Source organism: Eretmochelys imbricata, chromosome 10 (assembly GCF_965152235.1).
Source record: "Eretmochelys imbricata isolate rEreImb1 chromosome 10, rEreImb1.hap1, whole genome shotgun sequence".
In the NCBI taxonomy this organism is placed as follows: domain Eukaryota; kingdom Metazoa; phylum Chordata; order Testudines; family Cheloniidae; genus Eretmochelys; species Eretmochelys imbricata.
Window position 1 is genome coordinate 11,015,179 of NC_135581.1, and position 24,950 is coordinate 11,040,128.

The 24,950-nt window shown below is 43.8% G+C and overlaps 1 protein-coding gene across 1 annotated transcript in view; it reads left to right on the forward strand.

Annotated features, from left to right (window-relative positions):
- The first annotated feature begins 8,785 nt into the window (after positions 1-8,785).
- Positions 8,786-24,950, forward strand: part of CARD11 (caspase recruitment domain family member 11) — a 70,983-nt gene continuing 54,818 nt past the window's right edge. Inside the window, exon 1 of the mRNA XM_077828977.1 lies at positions 8,786-9,254. Within this exon, the coding sequence (XP_077685103.1) occupies positions 9,242-9,254 (13 nt within the window). The 5' untranslated portion in view covers positions 8,786-9,241. The remainder of the gene's footprint in view (positions 9,255-24,950) is intronic.

Sequence of the window (24,950 nt, forward strand, 5' to 3'; positions counted from 1 at the left end):
GACCACATGTTCCTCGGCCCCACCCAGAGGGTCAGGGCGTATACACTGCTCATTAATAGTGCTTTTTCTGCCTGATGCAGGAATCCGAGTGGTCTCCCTCAGAGCCTGAGAGGGAGGGGCCACTACAGACCACTACAGGGATTCAGTGTCTTTCCAATGGCATTGAATTTCACCTTCAGGCCCTCTTCGCAGTTTTTAGTCCTGGACAAGCAGGGATCTACATTTTTCACCCTTGAAGTTAAGTGTCAAAGTTTTGATTAAGTCCTGCTGGTTTTCTGCTGATTTCCCATGACAATGCTATAACAGTCAGTGTCTGCCTGAAGGCTTTCCGTTGCCCTGGGATATGACATAGGAACATGTGACATTTGGGGCTACTGCATTGCATACGAGTGGTTCGGCTCAGAAAATAGCCTGGCAGGCCACTTGATGCATAGTGTACTGATGCTGGGTGGCACAGTGCTTACTTCAAATGTCCTTGGGTGGAAAAGAAGAGTTTCATGCTTTGAAACAACACACACTCACAAATAAAAAAGGGAAGTAGCAGGAACACCCCGAGAATATCTCAAGCAATGACCAAAATGAATGTATCACCCTCCACCGTGATGATGGAAATTCAAACAACCTTAACGCAACTTCTACTGCATATCCCTCTCTTCGTCGGTTTTCCTTTCCACAAGGGATATTTTCCCATTATAACTCTGAAGTTCAGCCTTTGTATTTATAGACAAAGAGAAACCTGTTTACAATTTTGATATTCAAGGGAAGTCTAAATCTGACAGGATGTAAATAAATCTGAAACACAATTATTTTTTCAAACAGTGATTGATAGCCAGCTGGATCTACTCGTATTTTAACTTTACAATTGCATCAGCTTCTGTCGTCCTCAGATAGCACTTATTTTCAGCTCTGTGGTAGACTCCTATGGCATTCCACTTTTGGGTTTTGGATTTTTTTCCAATTTGCCATAGAGTTATGTCACGTTTGCTCCCCAAACTTACTCATATAGTTGCATTGGAGGTGCATTTGTAGAAGGTTTTACTTGGATATGCTATTAATAGTTCTCTCTGAGTCACTTCCCCGCTACCTATCTTACATTCAGCCAGATCCTCTAAAAATGTAATTGCTTATAAATGCAAAATAGATTTAGAGTATGGTTCAGGTTGGAAGCTAAATTAAGGTAAAAGACTAGGGTCCAATTAGGAGCAAGCGAAAATTTTCAAGCTCTTTTGGGATTTGACATAAGAAATTTTGTGGTATCAGCTGATCTCAAGAGATTTCTCATAAAAACAGCTGTTGTATTTGCAGCTGAATGGGCCCAGAAAACAAGTATCTTCTGATTTCAGACCCAAACTGGAACTAACACCACGGGGGGGGGGGGCTCAGAAACAGGATTTTAAACTGAATCCTGCCTCCCCACAGAACTGGAAGGGGTTTGGATTTGTTAATTATTATTATTATTATTTTATTATTATACTATGTCTGTGATGTAGTAGATCCCTCTGTGTATGGCACTTAGCAAAGATTTGCTTCCTCCTGACCTTTTATGCAAGCTTTATGAAATTAAAAAGAGAGAAAATTAAGAATAACTCACAATCATTAAGACTGTGCAGATGTTTTCAATTTGTTTCCATTAAGAATACTGGCAAATTACTAATTAAAATAAATGTTGACCTGTGAAGAAGACTGCAAAATTTCCACTTTAACATAAAGGAACAAAAAGTAGCAGCCTGCCAAGCCCGAGTGCTGCTCGATTTTAATTTTGATAGAGTGGCCTTCTCACTCTGGGTGTCCTAACATTCTTCCCAGCTTAATCTGTTAGGAGTACGTATTGACAGTGGAATCACTGCATAGACAGAAGGATGGCATTGTGCTTCGGACTGGGAATAGAGCTGATCAGAGCTATAGTGGAAACTTTTTTTTTACAACAAATGGTTCAACAACAATGACATTTTCAGGTTTTTCAGTGAAAAACGGAAACTGGATGTTTTCAGGTTTTGGACAATATTTTTGGTTTACAAGACCCAAACACACTCTGTGTGTGGGCAGAGATAACCGAAAATATTGTTTTGGAAACCAAACTTTTTTTTTAATTATTTTTAATTTTTTTTTTTCATTTTTCACTAAATATATTCATGGGAAATTTTGAAGACTAAAAAATTGGCATTTTTGACCAGTGCTATCTGGGAATCCTAAGTTCTTCTCCTGTCTTCATTATAGACTTCCTGGGTGAGTGGGCAAGACTTCTAACCTCCCTATGTATGAGTTAGCTTCATCATCTATAAAACAGGGATATGAATACTTATCTCGCAGGGTTGCTGTGAGGCTAAATTTTTGATCTGTAAAACTAAGATCCTTGGATTTGAAGCCCTATAGAAAGTATAATTAAAGCCAGTAGTGCAGCTAGCGTGCTGAGAAATAGCTCACACACAGCATTAGTAACTAATGTCTGTGTAGCAGCGTGAGGCTGTTAGCCTAGAGTCAGACATTAAATAAACCCGTATTCTTTTGGAAAGAGTGCCATAGTATCTTAAACCTTCACCTATGCAACCCCAGAGCAGGCAAAATGGATCCGAGTTCACCATTTCAGCTGAGGGTTGCTCTTCTGATAGGTTGCCACTAGGGATGTAAATACCGGTTTAAAAAGTTAACCAGTTAAATGATTAAAATTATATCGGTTAACCATTAAACGAGGTAGCTCCGGCTGGCCTGGCACAGCTGGGGCTGGGGTAACTCCAAGCAGCCACCGCAGCTGGGGCTGGGGCCCTGCTGGACTGACGCGGCCAGGGTTGGGGTCCTTCCAGTCGGTGCAGGGTCACCAGGGTTACCTGTAAGCCTAATGCTTACCAGTTAACCGTTTAACCTTTTACATCTCTAGTTGTCACCCATCATTACTTTACTGTGAGGTCTTGATGGATACAAACCAAAGTCCTGGAGTGGGATTTGACCCCAAACCTTACAGAACAAGGGTGAATGTGCTAAGAACAGGCACACACTGCTAGACTCAATAATACTGTGCCAGTCACTAACGGCTACAAATTTTGTGCAAAAATACATAAAATCCTGTACAGTCATATGAGAGAAAATTTTATACTATCTGTTGCCCATGTGATATATGCCTCACTAGCACAATATTTCATAGTTCAGGCAATTGAAACACTATTTGAATGTGTATCATAAGCATACAGATGGGAACATTTTCCTGCTGGATTTAAACCATTATCCCCATAGGTGTTACAAAAATCCACCTGCATATTGCTTTTTAAGATCAAGGGGCATTTCTGATATCTGATGTTAGAGCTGAAGGCTTAACAGCTACTTGTCCACAGGATGGTGAAATGAAGGGGGAAATACATCTGAGTCAAACCTCCAGAGTGACATAATAAATTATTAATATCTTTAATTAAGAATGATGTTCTAAGGCGGTGGTTTTTAACCTTTTTATGTTTGTGGGCTCCAAACAAAATTCTAATGGAGGTGCAGACCCCTTTGGAAATCTTAGACGTAGTCTGCAAAGCCCCAGAAATCCGCGGACACGGGTTGAAAACCATTGATCTAGGATAATTAAAAACACTAATAATATTAAAATATGCCTGGATTCCCCCTCCATGGTCTACCAAGGGCACCCACTTTAGACTTCTGGCTCCCAACCATCACCTCTGTGGGGTGGAGACCCATGTCTCTCTCCCCCCTGACCAGCGATTTTAAGGCTTCCCAGCTCCCTGACTTACATTGTGATAGCCCCACAAGCCAGACAGCCTAAAAAGGCCTAGGGCTATGACCCGTGTATTGCCCACAGTTATAAGTTATTACACAGCTCCTTCTAAGCAAGCACATTTATTCTTACAGTAAAAGCATTACAGATAAAACATATTAAGACAATAAAAGAGCCTACAAACATGCTAAAAACTTATCAAAGGCCACACCCAACTTCAACCTAGGACTCTAGTAGGTTTCAGTCCTTCAAAACCCAGAATTGGGCTTTCCCCATGGTTAAAGTTCGTTTCTGTCTTAGATCCAGAACAACATCTGGGCAGATCATCTATTTCTTTATACAGTTTGGCCTTTGCTCTTGGCCTTCTGTAACAGGTAATCAGCAGACAATTACCCTCTGCGGGTATTGCTTCAAAAGGCTGCGTTTTTGTATAACTGGATTTGGGGAATTTGGGTTAACCTTCCCCTAGGGATTTCCCAGGAAATCGATTTAACACTTATTGTCCCAAAAGTCAATACTTCTCAGGCACAATTTCAGTATAGTCTTTTGAACTCCCAGGTCTCACCTCTGTCACATTTCCCCACTAAAGAGGATACACACAATCCTGGACCGCAATAATACATAAACGTAATACAATAAGGCTCTTCAAGGATATTGCAGGAAATCGACATCTCTATCATGAAAGGTATTCCTTAGTTCTGTTTCTTTGCTGTAAAGGAGTTGTGTTAACCATATATACAGGAGCACAGAGCTATGGCCTCCAGGACAAATGCATTATATTATTTCTCAGATCAATAGCTTGTGAAATGCATTTCTTGTATCCAGGGACTTTCAGAACTATTATGCTGATAAGGAAAGATTTTCTAGGAGTTAAGGGCAGTCTTTGCATGGGCTGGGATTACTGTCTTGGGAGAAGGAAGAGAAGCACAGGGATGACAATTTAAGAGCTGGATAGTTCAGTGTTCCTCTGCATCCCATGGCTGATTCTGGTCAGCCTCTTCAGCATGGGAATATCCAAAGACATTCAGCAGCTTTATTGCTGGACTACAGAATGCCTTCCTGGGTGCCAGTGATCTAATTGCCATGGAAAGAGAGGAACATGGGAAGTTGTGCAAAGAGGATCTTCCAGTGGAGAGAGACGCTTTGCACAGCTCCTATGGCCTAGTCAAAGAGAGGATGCCTGCCTACAGACCACAAGAGTTCTAGTTTATATCTTGAAAGCATTAATGGGAAGGATGCATACAAAGCAAGTCCAGCAACCTGACAAGGGACTCTGTTAATGTGCTAAATCCACTCTATTGCTTGGCCACCCTGGTAGACCAAATGAGCTAGCTTCACCTCCAGCTTATACTGGTTTCTGAAGGTGTAAACTCAGATACAAGGCTCCCAATGGATAAAATCCTACAGAGAGGGAAGGTATAGTGGGATAGTGCAGGGCATGAGCAAAGCCCCAAAAGTGGGTGGGGTTGGGTTGGGGGGGAGGGTTATGGACAGGGCAGCTGAAGGGCGCACTCATTCACCAGCCTCCATTGGCAGGGTTTCTATGGAGCCACTAGAGGAAACTAAAACTCCTCTTCCCTTATAGCTATCCTGATGAAGAGTAGCAGTGGACACACCACCTATGTTCCCTCTTGGTGAATTTCTTCTTCCAATGCCAGATCCCTTCTTGTCAGAGAGATGCAATTTGTACTTTCCCGTACCAGGCTGAGTGAATCTGGACTAAGAAGCTACAGGGGGAAAATACCACTTGCTCAAGAGCCTTCTCCATGACACTGAAAATCAGGATCAATGGTAAAAAAAAGTTCTTATAAAAGAAATTGGGATTGAGTGTGACCTTGTGTCTGGGGGCTGGATCACACTGGGCTAATCTCAGTGTATGAGGCTTCCATTTTATGATTAAGGATAATTTTAAATCATTGCAGGTTTCAGTGACAGGATCCATAGGGTTACTAAAGCCCCAGCAGATAATTAAGCAGTCTATAAGACCCCACTCTGAGCCCAGTGAATGCTTGGCTCTTATTTAAAACAAGTTACTGAGTCTTTTGAAAGCTGTTTATGTTTACCTAACAGCACCTTGCAAAACAAACCAGGAACAGATCCTAATTCCCTCATGCCCTATTTCCAACCCATTTTCCCCCTGGGAGTCAGGGAGGGATTATCAGTGTTGTAAAGGAACTGTGGCTTGGTATTTATGTGAAAGATCTTTGGGAAATCTCAGCTCTGAACTGCCTGGTATTTGTGTGGAAGTGAGAGCTACAGGCATAGTTAGTCCCAGTAGTTGTGCTGCAAATGGTTCCCCTGGTGCATCTGCATATCAGCTTCCTCTGTGAAAAGAGTAGAAAGCATAAAACAGAACTTAGTACTATACTTGTTTTCTCAAAAATATTCTTCTGTTTCCTTCCTTTGCCCCAGCCTGTTGGCCACACTTCCCCAAAAGCTGCAGAACCTCTTAGAATGCAGTGTTTAAATGGCACTTCTGCCAGTAGCACCAATTCAGATATTTGGGGAGGGTACGAGGCAAATTCCAGCTTCCCTCCTCCCTCTGAGAGTCCAGCTCTCTTTAGGCCAGGAAACCTCCCCTCTCTCCTTCATAGATTCCACGGCCAGAACGATCATATAGTCTGACGTCCTATATAACATAGACCATAGAATGTCCCCAAAATATTTCCTAGTGTCTCTCTTAGAAAAACATCCAATATTAATTTTAAAAATTGTCAGTGACAGAGCATCCATCATGACCCTTGGTAGGTTGTTCCAATGGTTAGTTACTCTCACTGTTAACAATTTACATGTTTCCATTCTGAATTTGTCTAGCTTCAACTTCCAGCCATTGCATTATGTTGTACCTTGCTCTGTTAGACTGAAGAGTCCATTATTAAGTATTTGTTCCCCATGTAGGCACTAATTGACTGTAATTCAGTCACCAGCACATGAGCCAGCGCTGCCAGGAGTCAAGTTCTTGGCAGATTCCCCATGTGCCTGGTCACAACACCACTAGGCTCGGCTGCCCCTCTGTCCGAATGAAAGGGCAGTTGGGTCAGCTTCAGTGGTGTTGTGGCACGCAGCTGGAGCGATGCTCTGGACCACTCCAATAGCAGTTGTACAGATGTAGAACAGGACCACTGCTTAAAAGTAGTAGGGTCATGGCCCCCTCCAGCTCTGAGGCCTATGGAACTTTAAGCAAGTGCCAAAACATTGCGGGGTCGATTCACGCTCCCATCCCCCAAGTCCTCTCACTGGGTTCTTCCTGCTCAAAGAAGGAAGCATGCAGCTGAGCAGCATTCCTCGGTCTCCCACCAATCCTCTCTGTAAATGCACACACGCAGTACAGAGGTTTCACCACAGGCTGAAGAGGACATGTTTGTGAGAGGTCTGATAAAAGATGGCCCTCATTTAAAACTGGAACAGAAGGCGGTAATGAGAGGTGTACTGGGCTGTGTGTCGTACTGTACTGCAGCTCTTTGCTGGAAATGAGGAACTCCAGTATCCTTTGATCTTTGGGTTCTTGTTCTATTTATTAAAGTAATTACAGCATTTTAACAGGAAACTGGATTCCCCTTCAGTTTGAGCCTGCACCGGTTCCTTCCCCTTGGGGGAGCTTTTGCAAGTGCTCCCTAGCCATCAAGGAAAGAGGCGGAGGTGTGGATGCAAAGTGGGGGAACCATGAGGATGAATTAAAGTTGAGGACAGGGAAGAAGAGACAGGCTGGCCCTAGCCATTTTGCTGCCCTCCGAAAATGTAGTTCAGCCAGCACGGCGCATGTGGCCCCTTTCTAAAAAAACGCTTTCATGAGGGATGTAAGTTTTCTGTTCAGTAATACGAGTATTTGAGACTTGCATTTTCTGCCTTGCATTCATTCTTTTCACTTTGCCCCCTCACTTCCTTTGCTGTTGTCTGTGACCCTGTTGTGTCTCTCAGTATTTTTCCATTGGCTTTTTACATTTGTTCTTCCGTCCACTGTATTTTTCTTTATAGCATACCAACTGTTCCTCTTTCCGTCTCTCCCTTCCTCGTTCTTTTCCAGTGTAGTGGTCTCTCCCCATGCCCTTGCTCTCTTCTCTCTCTAGGTACCCCATTTCCAGTCTCTCTGATTTCTCCACTCGTCTAGCATCTCTCACGCTCTCCTATTTCCCGCCCAGCAAATACACACACACCAGTATCTCTTTCCCCACACACATTGGGGCACACACATGGTGGCTCCCTTACCCACACACTCACAGTCTCCTCTTCATCTGTCTCTTTACTCCCACTTAACTCCTGGTGCTGATTCCTGATGAAGCGTCAAGGTGGGTCCAGCTCTATGGCTGCCCTAGTGCCCCCTGCTGGGGAGTTAGTGTACTACTATACTGCTGCCATCTGTTGCATTCTGTTCCCCCTTACTCCTTGTGGCTGTGCCTATGGTAAGAGGCCTCTTTCCACATTTTGGAAGGTGAAGGTGCTCAGTAAGACCCCAGTATATGGGGGTTTGCCCACGTATGGCCCTGAGCCAGCAGCCCAGCATCAAGCCTGCAGAGGTTCTGCAAGTCAAAGCCCTGCTTTATACTGAAGTCAACAGAGATTTTTCTCCTCCTTGGTAAAACATGTAAAATGTTATTTTAAAAATAATAGTATTTAAATTCCCCCTCCATTCCCCCTGTTTAAAAACAACAAAATGAACAAGCAGCTAATAGGGTGGATGTCTCCTGGAGAAGCCTCTGGAACTTGGAAACGCTGGAACCTCCCAAACTCTACCTGAAACTGCTGCTCTTGAATCTTTTATTTTTCACTGCAGGCTGAAGTGTCCATTCATCCTTTCCCTTCCCCTCTCTGGCTGGCGTGGGCTGTGGGCAGGGAAGGGCTATTACCTTGTGCTAGGAAAGGAGCAATACCTGTAACATGTGCATTTGCCATGTCTGCCTTTGCATCAAAGGGGAACAGATTGTGCAGACTCTGCGCCCTGGTGATGCAGCAGACTCGTAAGAGGCAGGGAGGCAATCTGATACTTCCACCGAAAGCTGTAGTTTGTGCTTGTGCTGCTGCTGGGCTGCCCAATCCCTTTCTGGTTTAGAGGCTGGAGTTTGCTTGCAGTGCGCACCTCTGGGCTCTGCTTCCACCTGTGTCCAGAAGCCTTTGCAAGCAGTCCCTATACTGCAGAGCAGAGCTCTTCTTCTTCTTTTTTTTTTTTTTTTTTCTTTTCTTTTCTTTTTCTTTTTTTTAACCTTGTGCCGATTAATAGAGTCTGGTTTCCTGTCAGGTCTTTGCATTTTCCTTCTCCGCCCCTCCCAGCCTGTGACACACTTTTTCTTACTTTCTGTCTTGCCACTTGCTCATTCTGACACTGGTGCACTTGCATCCTGTATTCCAGAGCCCTCTTCTCCCTAGACTCTTGGCTATCTGCAGGGCTCTGGCCCTTGCCATTCCCTTCCGTCCCAGCAGATGCAGAGCAGGGTTCACCTCTCTAGGACTCCTGGAGAGGGATACTGACAAGTGCGTGGAGATGACCTAGTGAATTTCACCCAGCAGCAGGACAGCAAGTGAGCCTGGTCACTCATGAGCGCCCAAGGTAAGGAAAGCAGCCACCTGCCAGACCAGCTCCACACCATTGTCGGCTGGGATGGTACTTGGTTCTGATCACTGCAGCTTTCAGTTTCACTCCTTCCCCCCCCCCCCCCCCCCGGAGACTTCTTTGATAGTCTTTCTGCGAGCTCCTTTCTCACCCTCGGCAGGTCTAGCTCCACTTTGCATGTACAGAAATTGCAGGTTGCATTCATAGGTGCAAGCACAAATCAAAATGTTTTGGGGGGATCAGGAGGAAGAATTAGGGGATAGGTAAGAGGGAGGGAGATTGATTGAGCAGGGCTGGCGATAGGGAAGTTTCTGTTCCCACTCGCAGTACAATCCATCCTGCCCCTTTCTGTAAAACTCTTGTTTGAGGATTTATGCTTCCTCTAAGTAATAAAACCACTCTGAATATTTTCTAGCTTTATAGCTGTACTTCTCATTTCTTCCACTCTGTTTTCTTTGACCCTGATATATCGTCTATTATCTTTTCTGCCATCTTTTTACGTCTATTTTCCATCCAACATATTTTCTTTATTGTATGACAACTGTTCCTATTTTTCCTTTCATCCTCCTCCATCACCTTCCTCTTTTTTTAGCCTCTGCAGTGGGCTGTACCTCTTCCCCCAAGTTATTAATTTCTCTCCCCTCTCCCTCTATTATTTTGTTCTTTTCTGTCTTGTTCCCCTTTCCCATCTCTTTGTTCTTCCCCTCCTCTAGTCTCTCTCCACTTCCTCTCCCCAAAATCTCTCTCACACATAGAGCTGCCTGCCCTGCAAAATCAGTCTTGTGCACTGCTCTTGCTTTACCCCAAAATTACCCTTTCAAACACATGCTGCCTCCCTTTGCACCTGTCCACACTTGGAGGATTTGTTTCAAAAGCTCCCCAGCCCCCTTAAAATCTCCCCATCTCTCTCTCTCTCTCACTCACTCACTCACTCACACACACATGCCTATGCAGGTTTCTTCCAACTCTCTCACTAATACACAACAGACAGCCTCCCCCTTCCCCACACTGTCTGACTGTCAAGCACAGAGCCTCCTTGTATCTCCCTTTATACGCACATTGCTTCCTCTCCATGCACGTTTGCACATATATACGGCCTCCTCTGAAAAGGACCCATTCTCTCCTGCTGCAAGTGTTCTCCTCTTCCCACAGTTCCTATCTCTCCCCTCACCCCTCCCAGTTTTTCTGTCCTCCCATTGCTCCCCAAGTTCTGGCCCAGCCCTTCCCCCATGTATCCCTGTCTCCCCCATGTTCCTATTTGCTCTTCTCCCCCAGTTTTTCTTTGTCCATTTCTTCCCTTTTACTCCTGGTGCTGCCATACTGGACCGGAGCCCACCTGGGCGGTCCAGCTCTCTGCTGCCTCCCAGCCTTTGCATCCCCCAGTGGTGCCTGCAGGAAATTTGGAGGAAGTACTGCTATACCTGTGCTTTCCCCTTCCATTGCAGGCTGTATGAGCAGAGCAGTGAGGGGAGTGAGGGGGGCAGAGAAAGGGAATGGTTTGGTCCAAAATGTCCTTGGAGAATGGTAAAGAATCATAGAACGAGATATGTGCTTCAAAAGCTGGACAAGGAACTTAATTAAAACAGAGAAAACAATTACACTGTTCCCTCTGCCTGACTGCAAAGGTTCTGCTCAGGACTTTCTGAGCCTTGAGGAGGAGGTTGTCCTGTCGATTCTCTTGGATTATCAAATCCCAAAGATGTAGAGTCCGATAAGCGTGTGTCTCTCCGTTAAGACTAAGGTGTGATTGCTACCAGAACCTCACAACAATTCAGCAGGGGTTAGAAACAGCTGAAGAGGCTCCCTGTTTCTCATGTACTGAGAATTTTGATCCATCTCAAACATGTAGGATATTGGGGTAAAAGTACACCCAATGACAACAGCTGATATTGTGTCCTGGTTTAAGTTTGGATACGTTTTGGACTGGATTGTGACACTTAAAAGCAAGGCCTGAGATTTCTTAGATTTGACATCTCACACCCTCACATCCTTAAACCAGCGCCATTTAAGATGAAGATTTACTTCCAGGGCTGGCGGTGTTGTTCTGATTTCAGATTTCTCAGCGTAAAGCAAGGAAATTGCCCCGTATCCCAGCAGAAGTAACAAGGGGTCTTTATGTTCTGGAATTCTTCTAGCACTCTGTCCTGCTCTCTCAGATGTCTAGATTTAAAGTAAAATCTTGTGGATGGTGGGGGGCGGGGGGAGGGGGGGCTGCAAATAGCATGCTTGAAATGTGACAGCATCCCAAGAGTTTCAGGGATGCAGAGCTGGCAATCTATGGCCTTTTGTGAGTGACCATTCCTTCCGGAATGCTGAAACAACTGCAGTCTAATTTTTCTATCACCTATTGACTTGTGGGCCTATTGAGAAGTAGAATTTCTACAAGTCGAGAATATTATCACAAGCAATCGACTATCTGGGAGCCTTTCTCCCTCCAGCTCGTGCTATTATATCTCATGGTCTGTTGGCTAGTTTTGTGGGCATGAAAAGTACTTTGAGTCAGGGGCACTGGGGAGGGGGAGGATTAGTGCCCCCACAGTGAAAATATTGGGGGTGTGGATTTATCTTTCTGCCCCCCGATGTTTTCCACCCCCACAATATCTCATGCAGACAAGAGGGGGACCAGAAGGAGGGGCTGGAGTGGCCACCAAGGTGCACAAGATCAGGTTGGCCACCGGGGAGCAGGTAGGACTCCCCAGCCCAGCCCGAGCCTATCTTTCAGACACTAGCCACAGTGGGTCCTGGTGGAGAAGCCCAGCATGGGGGAGGGGCAGGAAAACATGCATCAGGTGCTGGGGTGGGGAACAGCACAGGGCACCAGCACCTGAGCAGGGCGGCAGGGGGCCAGTAGCTAAGAAATGTGTGTTGGAGCTCAGTGGGCACTGGGCACCAACCACAGAGGAAAGGCTGTAGGAACTACCAGGAAGCCTCTTCCCAGCCTGGAGCCAGCTCCCTGCCCTTCCCCAGTCTTAGTAGCTCCCCTTGCTCCTCCTTCTTCTCCCCCCACCCCGCCCCACGCTTTCAGTTGCACCATTTTAGTCATTCTGCATGATTCCACCTGGCATTTGAGGTTCTTCTGTGTGCTGGGTCACCACACCTGACATTTTGTGAGGCCCTGGCATGTCTCGTGTACCCTTTCATTATGTCCTCCTGCAAGGATTGTGGGACTACAATACAATCGCCATAGGTAATCAGACCTCCCGTTTCAGAGCATTTCCCTCTCACTGCACCAAGTTACAGGCTGGGACACCTGATAAGTAAACTGGCCTTTGAAAATCTCTCCCCAGGGTAACAACGTCTTGGCTGTTATTCAGTTCATGAGCTTACTTACAGTGGCTTCATTAATTACCAGGAGGGGTCTGAGGTGAGCTCTTTGTCATTGTAGCTAGTAGAAGTTTTGAATTTGCATGGGCAACTTCTCTTAACCCCTAGCTTTTCCTCGGTCTGCTCCAATATAGGTCTAAAGGTTAAAGCCACTTTGCCTTCCCTTCCACTGCACTGAGAACAGTTACTCCAGAATGGAGAATCAGGACATAAGTCTTTGACTCCAAGACGTTTTCATGTCGCTGTCTCCAGTAAGAGATGGCCCTGAACTAAGCAAATAACAAACCCTATAATGTATGTGGAAACAGTACAGTCTTCATCCATGCACCTCTGTCAATTTATCACCATTCTGATTTGCAGCAACTAAATTTGGACCCTTCATTGAACAAACTCTCCCAACTAATTTAACTTTAGTGACCAAGAGCTGTTGCCAGTTCATAGCCAAGGGAAAGCAGCATGGCAATTGGGACCACTTATGAAAATGAGGGGTTTAGATAGTTTTTCTCTGAATTTTCATTTTGCTACTCGGGCAAATTATGACTCCTGTTAAAAAGCAAATAACAGTTTTTTAAATGCTTAGGGCAGGTCTACATTTAACATGCTGCATTGGTGCAGTTGTCGACGGGAGAGAGCTCGCCCATGGACGCAGTTTATCCACCTCCCCGAGGGGCAGTCGCTATATTGACAGAAGAAGCTCTTCCACCGACATAGCGCTGTCTACACTGGGGGTTAGGTCAATATACTACATCACTCTGGGGTGTGGATTTTTCACACCCCTGAGTGATGCAGTTATACTGGTTTAGATCCGTAGTGTAGACCAGACCTTATTTTGTCTGAATTATGTACAAATTCATCCCCTTTGGAGCCTGGTGTTTTCTGGGACGAGCTTCCAAGGCATTTTGTGAGAACTTCAAGAGTCCGCCAGCCCCCTCTGTAGACAATCTCCAATGCTGCAAAAACAGCAAACGTGCTATTTCCAGTGTACTGTTTATAATAAAAAAACTATATTGAATTTTTGCTTTAACAGACTTTTAGCACATTTTGGGCCCAATCCTGACTCCTTATGCATCCCAAACTCCTTGGGCGCGCAAGGAATGTAAGATCAAGCCCTTTATTGGTTTTAACATAAATCTTGGGCCAAATTCTCCATGGTTTTGCCAGTGCAACTCTATTGATGTCAGTAGCATTCCCACAGTGTAACAGAGAGGAGAATTTCACCCCCAGAATGTGATGCTCCATGCTCCAGTGTCAAGAGTTTTGATGAATTTATGAAAACACACCAGGAACTGACAAAAAGTGTTTCCGTAAATCAAACAGTTAATAAAGTTCTCCATTTGACTTTTCCCTGGCAGCCCATAGGAGCTTTGCCCACTGACTTCCGCAGAAGCTGAACTGGGCTGATAGAGTGCTGCCTTCATTGCTGAGGGTACAGTGCCTGTACTTTTAAAAAAGGAAACAAGGAAAAGAATAAGTTTATTTTCAGTACAGATGATGGATTTTTACAAGTGTGCACGTAAAACAGCTTCCATCTCCCCCGCCCCAACGTTTCCTCAGAAATGCTGCCTTCACCCTCCTCTCTGGGTCAGTAGTTTTAATGGAGGTGAATATTTTCAGGAGAGTAACCTTTCTGCTTGTGATTTGTTCAACGGCTCAGGAGTTATAATGGTCGCCATAAGATTTATATGATTGCTGTCTGTGGCACAGATCCAACAAGGTAATAAAAAGTGTGTCTGTTCTAGCTTCCTCAGTCACTTTTTTCTCTCCTCTTGGCCCCCCCTCACTTTTGCCCCTTGCAGACAAAAAGGGAAAACAATGTCAGTCCGTTTAAATTGCAGCTTTGGCAGAACTGGGTTATACCCATTTCACATAGGATGTGTAGTTGGTGAATTACTTCTTTCTGGAGGATTGTCACAATGACTTCAGTTGAAGTTAAAAGTGGTTTTCGGATTTTACTTTAAATCTAGATGTCTCTTCCGCTCCACATTCTCCTGCCAAATATTTGGATTCCAGAAGAGAGAAAATTTAGTGGGGGCCATATCCTGCCATCAGTCCACATGCAAAACTATCTACTGAAATCGGTGGGGAGTTTTGCCTTTAAAATCACTGGCAGATAGGGCTCTTCCATTTTTATACAAAAAAAACTAGTAAATTTTGCAAAGCTCATGAAAGTAAAGAACGAATAGCATCATTAACAGCTGGGCATAATGTATGTAGTTCCTGTGCAAGTGTGGCAGAGGGCTAGTTCTTGTGAAAGCCCCACTAAACCTCATCTGCTTTCACTGCTGTATGTTGCATTGCTTTCCAGTGTAATCAGCTGTGATGGGTCTGTGTAGCAACTCAACAGGAAAGAGGACTGTGTCAAACATCCCTGGAAGTCTATCAGAAATGTCAAACTAAATGTTTTAGTTTAAAGACTTTTTAGTTTAAATTTTTAGTTTAGTTCTGTAAAAAATTACTATAGGCTTAATACTTGTTTCTTCGGTGACTGAATCTCTGTGTAAAGTAAATAGGTATAGCGATGACAGATGCTTGGATTCTGGTGTCTAATGTCTGGTTTGGCATAGTCAAATATACTTTCTCTCTGCATGAATATCACGCTGTTCTGTGAGCCCTCCTAAATAGTAACATTTTAAAGTAAATTGGGTGAGTTGTGAGAAAATTCATAAGCATGAAGGTTCCTTATCAGTGTTAGAAAAACAGTCTTTGGACCTGATCAAAACTTCATTGAAGTCAGTGGGAAGACTCCCATTGACCTTAGTGGGCACTGGATCGGGTCCTTCATTGGTAATTAAGTTTTCCTCATTAATGTGGATAGAATAGGATATTTGCTCTGTGAATGCTGGAATAGGCTATATGGTGGTAGTATGTACATGGATGCCATTAGCAGTTAACAGATTGTTTCCCTTTTGTTTTGTGAGTATGTTGTGGACATATGTTCATAAACTAATTCTGAAAAATTGATATGTGATACATAAAATCCTTCTACATAATGATCATTGTAACAGATATCAGTATGTGCAATGCTAGATTGGTTAATGGCTATGGGTTTGCTTAATGGGTTTCCGGATATTGTTTCTACACCTAAGCAGAAGAGCCATTTCCATAAAAATTAGAAATAACCATGAAGAAACTCTTAAAATATTTCCCTCTGTGAATTCTGAATCCTGAGCATAAGTAAGCTGGGAAAACACCTGAAGTCACTTTACTGTGTGTGTGTTTTAAATAGGATTATTTACTTTCTACTTGCAGCACTCTATGGGTTCTTCCAAAACTCTACCGCTGCACCTTAGTCCTGAACAAGAACGAACTCTTCCATTCTAGACCTCGCTCCCACACTGCAGTTTCTATTTATTGGCGTCTCCTGAGCAAAGATTTACAGTTCCATCAATCTCTAATGGCTTTGTAGCAAACCCAAAGATCCACTTTGTTGAGATTATCAAACTCATTTCACTGGTGACCTGGGAGAGTTGTGCTTCTTTGTGCAGCCTTTGCTATGAAAGATGTTGGTGCAATATGAAACATGAAGTATTTAAACTCTTGTCTCAAGTCAGAAAGGGGGTGCTTTTCTTTTTCTTTTGCTTTGATTGTTAGAAGAAATAAAGGGGCCTTATGTTTCCTATAGGGCTGGAAACACTGAATCAGTTTATTTTTACCTGAAACTCTCTGGTCAGAAGGGAGGATGGGACTTCTGAGGCATCTCCACTTGGAGTGTTGTTGTACATGTTGGTGTTTGTATGACTCCCCTGTGCTTGTTGGGGCTAATGACAGTAGGAGCTCCTGGTTAAATGCTGCTGACAGTTATGGACATGCAATGCCAGTGAATTCAGGGGTGTTGCGCAGGTGTGAGAATCTGCTGACCTTTTATGTGCATTACTGTTGAGGATAGGTTGAACTCTCCACTTGAAGAAAGCAATCAGAAAATGATATTCATGGCTGACAGTCTGGGCAGAAATGCTGGTAATTTTAACCATCACTTTGGAGGCTGGCAAGTTGTCAGAAAGCTCTGGCAACAGGTTCCGACCTTTTTTCTATAATGTGGAAGCCACAATGACTCAAAGTTGCATCATCATGGCATTGATGCTAAGTCACAACCTGATAGTGTGTCAACCTGAAGCTGTTTCAGGGACAACATCAGAAAAATGGCTTTTGAGCCTGTTAAATTACAGGTGTCACTAACCCTATATGGGATCCTGGGCCTACATTTGAAACATTAGCTATTGGAGGCAAGCAAGGGATAGAATTCCAATTTGGATAAAAGTTGACAAATTGTAAACATTCTTTGTTTCTGTTTCTTTTTCTGATATCTAGGTTTCACCTGCCTGAATTTCATATATATCTGAATTTTGTTTTTAATGGGCCCATTATTGATTTGTGAGAAGAAGAAAAGGTTGAATTTATAAATACTGATAGAATCATAGAAACGTAGGGTTAGGAGTCATCACGTCCAGCCCCTGGGCTGAGGCAGGACCAAGTGAACCTAGACCATCCCTGACAGGTGTTCGTCCAACTCTTGCTTAAAAACCTCCAGTGATGAGGAATCCACAACCTCCTTTAGAAGCCTATTCCAGAACTTAAATACCTTCAGAATTAGAAAGTTTTCCCTAATATTTAACCTAAATCTCCCTTGTGGCAGATTAAGCCCATTACTTCTTGTCCTATCTTAGTGGACATGGAGAACAATTGATTACCATCCTCTTTCTAACAGCCCTTAACATATGGAAAGACTGTTATCAGATCCCTGTCTCTCCATCATCTTTTCCCAAGACTAAACGTGCCCAGTTTTTTCAACCATTCCTCACATAGATTTTTTTTCTAAATCTTTTATCTTTTTTGTTGCTCTCCTCTGGACTCTCCACATCTTTCCTGAAGTGTGGTGCCCAGTATTGGACACAGTGCTCCAGCTGAGGCCAGCTGGTGTCTGGCCTTGGCTCTGGTGCTCCAGCTATGTACCAGTGCTGAGTAGAGCAAGACAATTGCCTCCCGTGTCTTACCTATGACACTTCTGGTAATGCATCCCAAAATTATATTAGCCATTGTTGACTCTTATTCAATTTGTGATCCACTATAACCCCAGATCCTTTTCAGCAGTCTTATTCCCCATTTTGTAGTTGCCCATTTTGATTTTTCCTTCCTAAGTGAAGTATTTTGCATTTGTCACCTTTGTCTGGCTTGTCCTCATCTGTCCCTCTACGAACGCAAGTCAATGCCACACCATTCTATTTTGTTGCAAGCATGTTCTTTCCATTTCTGGCCAAAGAGTTTTGTCATGGGATCGGCCCAGTGCATTTTCGGTCTGCCCATCAGTCGCTTGTGGTCTCTGGAGATCCAGTCACTGATGCGGGTTGTCCACCTATTGTCTTGCCTGCGGACTACATGACACACTCCCCTTCACTTTGCATCGTACATCGCCTGCACTACATTGTTCACCTCTGTATGCCTTCTGATCTCCTCATTTGGTATATGATCACGGAGCTATATCTTACGCATTCGCCTTTCCATTGCTCTCTGGGTGATAGTGAATTTTTCTTCCTCCGCTTTTGTCATTGACCAGCTTTCTGCTCCGTATATCATTGCTGGCAGAACAGTGGAGTTAAACAGTTCTTTCCTTTTCTTAATGGGCAGTTCATCGTCCAGTAGGGAAATCTTTATTTTGTTGAAACTTGGCCACCCTGCCTTTCTCCTCCTACTGCATTCCCCTTCAAATGAGTGGATGTGATCAATTGTTGAATACCTTTAGCGGAAACCAGCTTGTTCTCTGCTTTTGTGCATTTCAAGATCCTGCTTAATCTGATTGAGTATGACACGGGTGAAGACTTAATACACTTGTGAGAGGAGTGTGATCGGACAGTAGTTGCTCAGTTCTTTTGTATCACCTTTCTTCATCAATAGTATTGTTTTCAATTTCTTCCATTCATCTGGAACACGCTTAGCACTTGTCCTTACTGAATTTCATTTTGTTGAATTCAGACCAATTCTCAAAGTCATTTTTAATTCTAATCCTGTCCTCCAAAGTGTTTGCAACCCTTTCCCTCTCCCCCTCCCCCATTTGGTATCATCTGAAAATGTTATAAGCATACTCTTACCTATATTTGAAGCTGCCAAATTTAATTTGAATTTTCCCAAGGTCTCCTCAGCACTGGTATAGTAGAAGTTTTGCCGGTTAGGATTGGGGTATATTGGCAGATTACTGCAGAGCATGTATCCTAGAAATGAATGTCCATTAATCAGCTTTTTATGATTATGAATGTTGTTTGGGATAAAAATTTCAAAAGCACCTAAGTGGCTTAGGCTCATAAGCAGGGTTACCATACACTGAGTTTTCCTGGACATTGCCTCTTTTTTGAGCCTCCATCCTCTGTCTGGGAGGATTATTCAAATAACAGGCAATGTCCAGGACTTTTTCAGAGCCAGATGCTGCAACTCAGAAAGAACCCCAATGGGTCCACTTCCTGATGGGTCCCTTCCCTGCATTGACAGCTGATTGGTCCATTCCTCTGCAGCCACAGCTGGCAGATCCTGCCTACCCAGGCCCCAGCTCCTAGCCCAGGGTAGGGGCCTGCAGAGAGGCACTGGCTGACAGCTGTTGCTGCATCCTGGACTTGCGCCAGCTGCCCTGCCACTATGACAGGGAGTGATGCTGTCCCCCACCACCACCTCCAGTGAGTACCCCTGCTGCACGTATCATCTCCAGCTCCCCCAAATGTACTCTCCTCCAGATCCCTTCGCCCCTCCCCGACAGTGTCCTCTTTTCAGAAACCTGAACTATGGTCACCCTAAAGTCCCATTTATTTTAATGAAAATCCCAATGAGAGTTAAGCACCTAAAATTTTGAAAGTGGGATTGAGACTTCTAAGTCACTCAAGTGCTTTTGATAACGTTACCCTTCGTTTCTTCTATAAAAAACCTCTGAAAAGACCAAAAAAATTAACACACGAAAGTTAAAGTTGTGACAGATGAGTTAAAAGAAAAACCCAAGGAAATTCATAGTTAATGGTGCTATTGCTTTCTTAACTCACCACATTATATTAGGGTAGTGTAAGGATGTCAAACAGTGATTAAGTAGCATAACTTATTTGCTGTAGTGCCCAGACATTACAGAGCAAGTTAAGAATGGAGTGTCAGGCGTAATTGTGCGTTTTTTCGTTGTATTGGCTTGTGTTACATGCCTAACATTACTTTAAATGTAGTTTTGTGTATGTTGGAGTTTTCTCTTATGTTTCCCCATGGCTAGTAATATTTTGTGTTGTAGTTTTCCTCTCTTTCATGTGCCATGTTATCCATTACTGTCACCAGCCCTGCCAGGATGTCCTTGGAGAGGCGCCTTAATGGAGCTGTCCCGGTTAAAGAAATTCAATGTGATTGAGCTGCAGCAAAGAATCAAAATCCAAATATCTGAAAGGGATGAATAATAACTAGGTATTAAAGCATATTGGTTATTTATTACTGGCAGAAGGCAGGAAAACATTAGCATGTAAAAGCTTCATATTAATCACTGCTGGTGAGTGGAAACCTGAAAAGTCACCTCTATCTTTGCTAACTCCATTTTCATTATTCCTGGTGTGTTATCACTCTTCCAGCCCTCTCTCCCCCAACATCCTCAGCTGGTAAGAAGTAATTCTGAACAGGCAGGCTACAAAAAGAGACAGGGTTAATTACAGGAAATAGAAGTAGCCAGAATGCCAAAATAGGGCAGGTGTTTTCTTTATTTTTTACCTGCTCAGATCCAGCTTCAGCTACTGTCTGCAGGGAGGAGGGTGAGAATAGAATCCAGAATCTGAGTTGTTGTTCACTGTTCTTTGTCAGGGTATAAATAGGGGCTGCAATCTCAGCTGGGGAAAAAATCTATGATGAGAAATGGAGGGCAGTGCAGTGGTTAGAGTAGGGCAACTGGGCATCAGAATTCCTGGATGCATTCCTGGCTCTGCCGCCAATTCACGGTGTTCCTCTGTCTACCCAAATGTAAAGTGCGCATAATGATACTTATGTGCCCCATGGAGGTGTTGTGAGAGTTAAATGATGTTTGTAAAATGCTCTGTGATCCTCCATTGAAAAGTGCTGTGCGAACACCCAGTGAGCTTGATTTGATCTGAGAGGCTTTGCCAGCAGTCAGGTATCAGCACCTGGCACTTTCCTGGGCCAGCATTACAAAGCTCTTACTTTTCCAAACAAACATCAGAGATGTAAACTCCCTGCCTTTAGGCCACGCTGAGGACGACAAGATCTTGTTTCATCTGGAAAATCCTCAGCAGCCCCGAGCCATCTCTGTAGCAGTTCCACACTGGGTAGAATGCTGCTGGTTCTTAGCCACTGGGTATGTCACATTGGCAGGCAAACTGTTTTGTATGCAACCTCATTCCTGCGTCTTTCAGGATTTCAAGCCCTGCCCTGAAGTCTCAGCAATGAAGCCAGAAGAATTAAATAGGTTTCAGAGTAACAGCCGTGTTAGTCTGAATTCTTAAAAAGAAAAGGAGAACTTGTGGCACCTTAGAGACTAACCAATTTATTTGAGCATGAGCTTTCGTGAGCTACAGCTCACTTCATCGGATGCAACTGTAGCTCACGAAAGCTTATGCTCAAATAAATTGGTTAGTCTCTAAGGTGCCACAAGTCCTCCTTTTCTTTTTAAGAATTAAATAGTAACCAGGGCCAGTGCTGTTAAGGCCCATCTACTTTAGAAAATATTAGAGAGACAAAGTGGGTGGGGTAATATCTTTTGTTGGACCAACTTCTGTTGGTGAGAGAGACACGCTTTCGACTCTGTCTCTCTCTCACCAACAAAAGTGAGTCCAATAAAAGATATTACGTCACCCACCTTGTCTCTCTCATATCCTGGGACCAACATGGTTACAACAACACTGCATACAACAATGAGAAAAGGTTGTCATTTACAGCTAGTTCAAGTACCAGCAATACTCTTGCCCACCCACAGCATTGCTCCAAATGCTTCCCAAATAGTCCAGAAATCATTTCACTTGCACTAGCCCGGGCAGCTCCTGTGAACATTTCCACCCCCACCAATTCATTTCCAACCTTTTACTGATAGAGTAGGTGGGAAGTGCAGATTTTGTGGTTGCACTGGTTCACTCAGCTCTCCCAGTGTTCTCCCACAGTGCTTCCCCGCTTTTCAGTGATGACTCTGTACAGGGTTGTTTGGGGTTTTTTTTGGCAATTTGTGCTCCTCCACTACGGCAAAAAGGACCTGTGCATCCTTGCTCTGAACTTACCTTAGGCAGCTGTGGCTGTGTGATTGTGCAGGAACCTGGCACACTTGTTCCCCCTTACACTCACACTGATACACAGACCCAGTTGCAAGAACTTCTGTCTTCTGCTGCTCAGGAGCTGCGTCAGAGGAGCTGGCAGAATAACACACGTACACACACTCCTAGGAACAAGCCCCTTGCTCTTAGGGTATGTCTTAGGCCCGTGTCAGCTGGCTCAGGCAATTGCAGTGTGGACATTCAGGCTCAGGCTGGAGCCCGAGTTCTGGAACCCTACCCCTTCACACAACCTCCTTTCCCTCTGGAGCTATGGGAGCTAGAGACATGGTAAGCCCAGAGGGAAAGGTGCACAGCCCACGGAGGCCTGGATGTGGGCTGAAGACTCTTGTGAGGGACACTAGGTTTCTATATATTTTATAGGACTCTGGTAAGCCCCCCAGTGCTCCTCTTCTGCACTGTTTATGTTGCTGTTTCACACTGGAGTGATTGCTACCACAAGGATAGAGAATCTTTCCCAGTAAAGAAAAATGGGGCACAACAGCCTTAGAAGAGCTGAAATTCTGGCAGGGCAAAGCAGGAGTTAAATTGGCTGCTGCATCACAGTTGTGTTTTATGCTTGCCTGTCACCTCATTTTCCATGGTGACTTCATTAGCAGTGAGCTGCTAATTAAATTTCATATTTATGATGAGAAAATAAAATCATTGACCCTTTTTTAAGTAGTCCCCCCTTTTTTTTTTTTTTTTTTTTTTTTGCATTTAGGCTCAGCCAGCTGAGTCAGCAGTAGAGCCTCTGCAAAGATGAAACTTACCGGCTTTCACAAGGAAGATAAATAGAACAAATAATGATGGAAGAAGAGTCTACTCTGAAACCATGTAGTTATTACACTATATTAATTTTTTAATGTAAGAAAAACAATTCAGTTTGCTCTTCTCAGAAAGCAGTGTTGCTGAGAAGAGGGGAAAGAACCTTTTTGATTTTTTGAAGGGTTCAGGATGTAAATATTAATCTAACTCTCAAAAGTTTGTTTGTGATGGGAGATAATATGTTGAAAAAGACTTTAGACTGGTCCACTGACATTGATTACCACCATCTACTCACCAGTAGACTGTCTATGTCTTGGGTTCTCAAGGATTAAATATTACCACACATAAGCATTGATTCATGGTGCCAAGTGTCTTCCTCTTGGAATCTGTAGTTTTTCTGTAGTAAGTGTAGAGTTTATATGGTGTCAGCAAACCAGAACTATAAACTACTACTCCCAGCAAACTTTGTATGCAAGAAGTGCTCTATAGCCGCATCCTATTCATGCAAAGCGAACATCTGAAGAAGGCTTTAAGGGACAGATTTTCAAGTGCTCAGCATCTATAACTGAGCCAAGATTTTCAAAGAGCTCAGGCAATTTAGGAACCTAAATAAGGGACAGATTTTTTGAAGGGCTTGGTACCCAGCAGCTCCCGCCCATTGTGACACATAGGACCAGATTTCCTCACCATCTGGGCTACGTCTTTCAAAAGTCCAGCTGTGATATTTCCCAAGGGCATCTAGGGTTGTGAGGCACCCCACCACCACCTGCCATTAGCATGAGGAATTCTTGTTTGTGCCTACCAGGAGTCAGCTCCCCAACTCCACCGGCAACACAAGCATTCCCCTCGAGACGTGTGCAGGCCCCACATTCCCTCTGCGGGTTAGTGATCAGCACACTCCAACCCCTGAGCCCTCTGAGCATCCACCCTGGAGTGTCTAGCTCCTGTTCCACTGAACACTCACAATATTCACAGATTAGCTGCTCCCAAAGAAGTATTGTGCACCAGTTTACCAGTTTTCCTTCAGATCACTGCTCTATTTAACACACAGCACTTAAATATGGTTGAAGTGAAAACAAGTAAAAGTTTATTTAACAAAGCTTAGAGATTTGAGAAGCAGCAAGTCAAAGTGTTGAAAACAAAAGGTTACATGTAAAATAACATCATGATACACAAAGACTTAATTACTGATATACTCTCCTGTCTAGTGAAGTTTAGCCCATCTAAAGTCTTTGCAGCATTTTCCAGCCAAGGTTAAACTGCAAGTCACACAATGATCAGCCAGAGAGAGAAGTGTCTACTACCCCCTGCCTGATGCAAACCTGTTTGTCATCTTCTGGGGAGCTGTCTTATGACTTACATACCTTAAGAATATCATTTTCAGTGTAGACACATAGCTGCTTAAATATCCATACATACGTCTTGCAATGATTAGGATAACCAGTGTGTTACTAGCTGTTGGTAGAGACCTCACATCCCACCCTTTGATGCACTATTATGTAGATATCAGACCCAGGCTATCCCTGTAAACTCCTATGCATCCCTTATGTCCTCTGCCAATTGACACCAAGGGGTCCCTGGGTCACACCAGCCATTATTTTGCTGCTTACATGGCAGCTGAGTTCTTTGCAAAATATGATCTTGATTGTGGGTTCTGAGCTTGTTGAAAAAAAATAAAAAATCTAGTCCTAAGGCTCTTGAGTAGAGGTGAGAGCTGAAAGAATTCAGTCCTCAAGTGTGGGAATTATTTACCCATTCTCAGATTACAAGAAAAAGGTGACCATCAATGGATTTCAAAGGCAACATGTTTAATGAAAGCGAATAGCTCTTTTGCATAAAACATAATTAACCCTTGGTAGTGGGTGAAATGAGATAGTGAGGCGTATAACTTGTACCTGCAATCTCTTCAGTTCCACGAGCTAGAAGAAACATGGGTAAGGATTGTTGTTCCTCACGTTTCAGGAGAGAAACCAAATACAAAAGGGGAAATTTTTAAGGGCCCAAATGATACTCTGGTACCGTGCCTTTAAAAAAAAGTCTCCCTAAATACTTGGGATTAGGATTCTTCCACCCGCACCCCCTGTCATGTTTTTACAGTATTGTCCAGAAAGGGTGTTTTACTGGTACAGGCCACTCTCAGAAACAGGATATGCATGTAGATGGAGCACTGTTCTGATCTGATCTGGCAGTTCCTAACTGCTCCTTTCCTATGGTGAGAAAGGGGAATTCAGTCAATAGTACTCCTTCATCCTGGGTTTCCCCATACTGCTCCTCATGATGACCACATTCTCTTAGGAGAAGAAGGTAGTTAGATTTCTGACTCATTCAGTTCTTGGCTTCTCCACTC